At 41.4% G+C, this 3,478-nt stretch overlaps 1 protein-coding gene across 1 annotated transcript; it reads left to right on the top strand.

Moving 5' to 3' along the window:
• The first annotated feature begins 448 nt into the window (after nucleotides 1-448).
• LOC147456900 (uncharacterized) lies at nucleotides 449-1,699 on the top strand. Its single transcript, XM_086513474.1, has 2 exons — nucleotides 449-648; nucleotides 767-1,699. Exons 1-2 carry the CDS (start codon nucleotides 465-467, stop codon nucleotides 1,489-1,491), a joined length of 909 nt encoding a protein of 302 aa, XP_086369600.1. The 5' UTR covers nucleotides 449-464; the 3' UTR covers nucleotides 1,492-1,699.
• The last annotated feature ends 1,779 nt before the right edge of the window (nucleotides 1,700-3,478 follow it).

Genomic DNA, 3,478 nt, shown 5'->3' with positions numbered 1-3,478 from the left:
CATGACAAAAGAATAGATAAACAGACATCCATGATCTTAACTCCATTGGCGGCGGCGTATTATATCGGCAAATTTGGAGGTCAGTTTTGAATCGCCTCGCCCTAGTTTTCCGCGTTGATCCCCTAGTTTTGAAGACTCCGTGTGCATCATATATTATGTTGTTGTCCACCTGCAGTACTCTTCATCATATTCGCGTGAAATTTGAAGCTGGATATTTTGGTGGATTCCGGATTGATAGCTCGAGGACTTTTATTGCCATGCGCTCATGAGTCATGGGTAATCATGCAGCGAATCTGTCGAAGATCTCGACATATCGTTTGTATCTGGTCGTATCTCGAACTACATCAAGAGTATAAGTAGCTGCTATTCTGCAGGTCGTTTAAATCAAGAGTATAATCCGCTGCTGGCTGAGTTAGCAAGCGGGGCAACATAAGACTGAGACGAAAAGTTCAATCAACCTGAATATGACGCCACCTGACCATGTGGAGGACTTGCAGCGTCGAAGAATTGAGGCTTCCTTCAAGAAGCTGGACGCAATGGACGTTCACGGGTGGCGGGCGGAGCACCAGCATCTCAAGGCCAAAATGGAGGGAGTTTGTCGAGAGCTGGAGTCTATGCATATGAACGTAAGCATCACCCAGGTTGCAGGTGGGTAAGAGTAATAATTATGAACGGACGGATGTATATGGTCGTGAAGCAGGAACTAACTACATGAGATACATATTAAGAGAATTGTTTCTTGATGAAGTTGGGTAATGAGCTGCAGGTGGGAGTGCTGTTGCAGCAGGTGGAGCAATGGCGATGCTGGGTGCTGCTCTGGCTCCGTTTACATTCGGCATCACCTTACCGTTGGTGGCGGCGGGAGCGGCGCTGGGGGCTGCAGGCGGTCTCACCACCGCGGGTGGACATCTGACGCAGAAGCTCGTATCCAAGGCGCGCCTGGATGAGTTGCGTCACCATTCCCATATTTTTTGCGAAAGGACCCGGAAAATGCAGTATGCCTTGGACGAGCTACTGGGTCTTCTGCAGAAACTGCAACAGGTGATGCACCCGAGGGGTATAAAGCTTATCTCAGACGTGCTCCCTATGCAGCAGCAGCGCCGGCAGCAGCTTGACGTGAACCGAATACACAGCGTCTTGAAGAGGCTTCTCCAGAGCGGAAAGTTCAAGAAGCACTTTGAGCTGGATGGTCCCCCCAGGTTACTGAGTGACGGTGAGCTGCGGGAGTGGGTGCAGAAGCAAGGCCTGTCCGTGCTTTCTTGTGTTATGGCGACGAGTAGCCTCGTAGGGAAGGTTATCTCGGGCGAGGTCATGGCCGCTGTGCCACTTTTGAGCATCGGCAATGGCGTGTGGGACATCGTGCAAGGGGTGCAGAGCATGCAGCAGAGCTGCCACGCTGCCAAGGTGGTCCGCGAAAATCTTCAGCACATGCAGGATGTTTTTTGTCTCATGGACGAAGCTGTGCATCTGCTACTCTCGCCCCCTTCATGAATATAATAATATAGGCTCTCTTGTACCATCCTCATCCCCTGCACGCTGATATTGACGTAGTGATCGACCCCGTCTTTTAAATCTATCTCGTACGAGCCTTCTAATGAGCCTCGATCGTAAATTGTTTTTTGCCAAAGAGTTTTTGATGGGAGTTGCTCCTCGGCTCAAAACAATGCCGATATATATTCATATGAAAGTAAAATGCTCTAAATGTGCTCGGAATCCTCAGTAATCGAAAATAGAAATTTCCATTAACTTGAAAATTTACGGGTAAATTTACTACATTAAATATCTTTGAATTTTTTTAGGTTTTGTAGACTTTCTTGCCTTCAAATTTGAAATTAATTATAGGGAACTCTCTGAATTTATAAAACACACAAAAGAAAAGTATGTGCTAAATTCATGGGTAGTAAGAAAAGGCACTCCAAATAAAGGTATTTCTTTAGTGCAAGAGCTAAGGTTCTATTGTTTCAGCTTTGCAGGTTTACCTTTTCCCAAATAATATGCAAGTCAGGTCAAATCACAATTGAAAGGCACACACTCCCGCATTTTTTTTTTTATGTGGTATTAAAAGTCTTTATAGCTTCTTTTGCTTTTGCGTGTCTGTCTAGCCGCACGGTCTCGCTTCACATTCTATGAAATGATCCCATGAGATGGCTCCCTTGCCTCCGTAATGTTGGACATAGCTTGCAAAAACAAGTGTGTTCCAAGGGATACTATCCTAGCTAGATGGTGAACTTGCCCATTAAGCACTTATGCTTATGAAAGTAGCCAAACATGAACCCATTTAATTTCTCACCAATCCGCAGTACATACCTTCAAAAGTCTACTTGCGACTCTCCATTCACCAGAAAAAAATTTTGAGGGACAGTTTCTTCGATAGGCTTCCATAAACCATAATATTTGATGTAGTTCGATGTAGTTTGGTGGCCGGATATAATCCAAATAAAAAGGGTAGTCTCTCAAACCAAACCAAATAAGCCATAGATTTGAATATGTGTACTAAAGTTTCTCCACTTTTATCATAAAGCATAAATTTATGAATTGAACCACCCTTGTTTCCGAACTCTTGTAAAGATTTTCACCATCATTTTATGATAAGAGGTATATTACTTCTAGAAAAAAAATCTTAATAAACCTGCTTGACATATATATTGCACAACATGGTTCATGTCGACCATGAGAAGCAAAATATGGGTGGTGGGTTACCTTCACTTTTTCATTCTATCAAAGATATTTCACATGTGAAACTAAAGATATTCTCCCTATAATGTGGAAATGGTTGGTGTCCATGGACATTATCTATCGAACAAATTAAGTGAAGAATTTTCTTGTTTTTTGCAAAAAGAGAAAATAAATTGAAAACACTTATCCACATTTTTATATTTTAATATTATATGTACGTACATACATACATCTATCTATCTATCTATATATATATTTATATATATATATATATATATATATATATATATATATATATATATTACTCCCAAAAGGAATTGATGAGGGACTTGCACAAGCAGTGGAGCATCTGGTTTAATTTGATACAATGCACAAAAATGAACACTAACGTATGAACAACTGTGTTTTTCCTTAACAGGATGAAGCGAAAATTCATACAAGTGATGCATGACTATCATCAGCTCGTGTCGTGAGATGTTTTTGGTTAGCTTCTATAATGAGCAAAACTCTTGTTTTGTGTTGCTAAAACATGCTACTCTCAAAGGATGAATGTCATTATTTACTTGTCAACATGACGGTATGGGATTTGTCGATCAACACAACATGATCAAATCCCGTCGTAACCCTAATCCGGGTATCAAAAAAGACGTTGCTTAGTTGTTTACTAGTAAAAGTGGGCTGTTTTGCTATATTAAATGATTTTCCATCTCAAAGAATCGATTAAGTGCTTCCTTGTCTCATGCTATTTTTTATTTCCAAAGAGGAGGAAAGGCCTTAATACATATGAAATTAGTGCAACATG

This window comes from Adiantum capillus-veneris, chromosome 5 (genome assembly GCF_014529385.1).
Source record: "Adiantum capillus-veneris isolate H3 chromosome 5, ASM1452938v2, whole genome shotgun sequence".
In the NCBI taxonomy this organism is placed as follows: domain Eukaryota; kingdom Viridiplantae; phylum Streptophyta; class Polypodiopsida; order Polypodiales; family Pteridaceae; genus Adiantum; species Adiantum capillus-veneris.
Note: the sequence above shows the minus strand (reverse complement) of the source record. Positions and strands in the feature narration are given on the sequence as shown.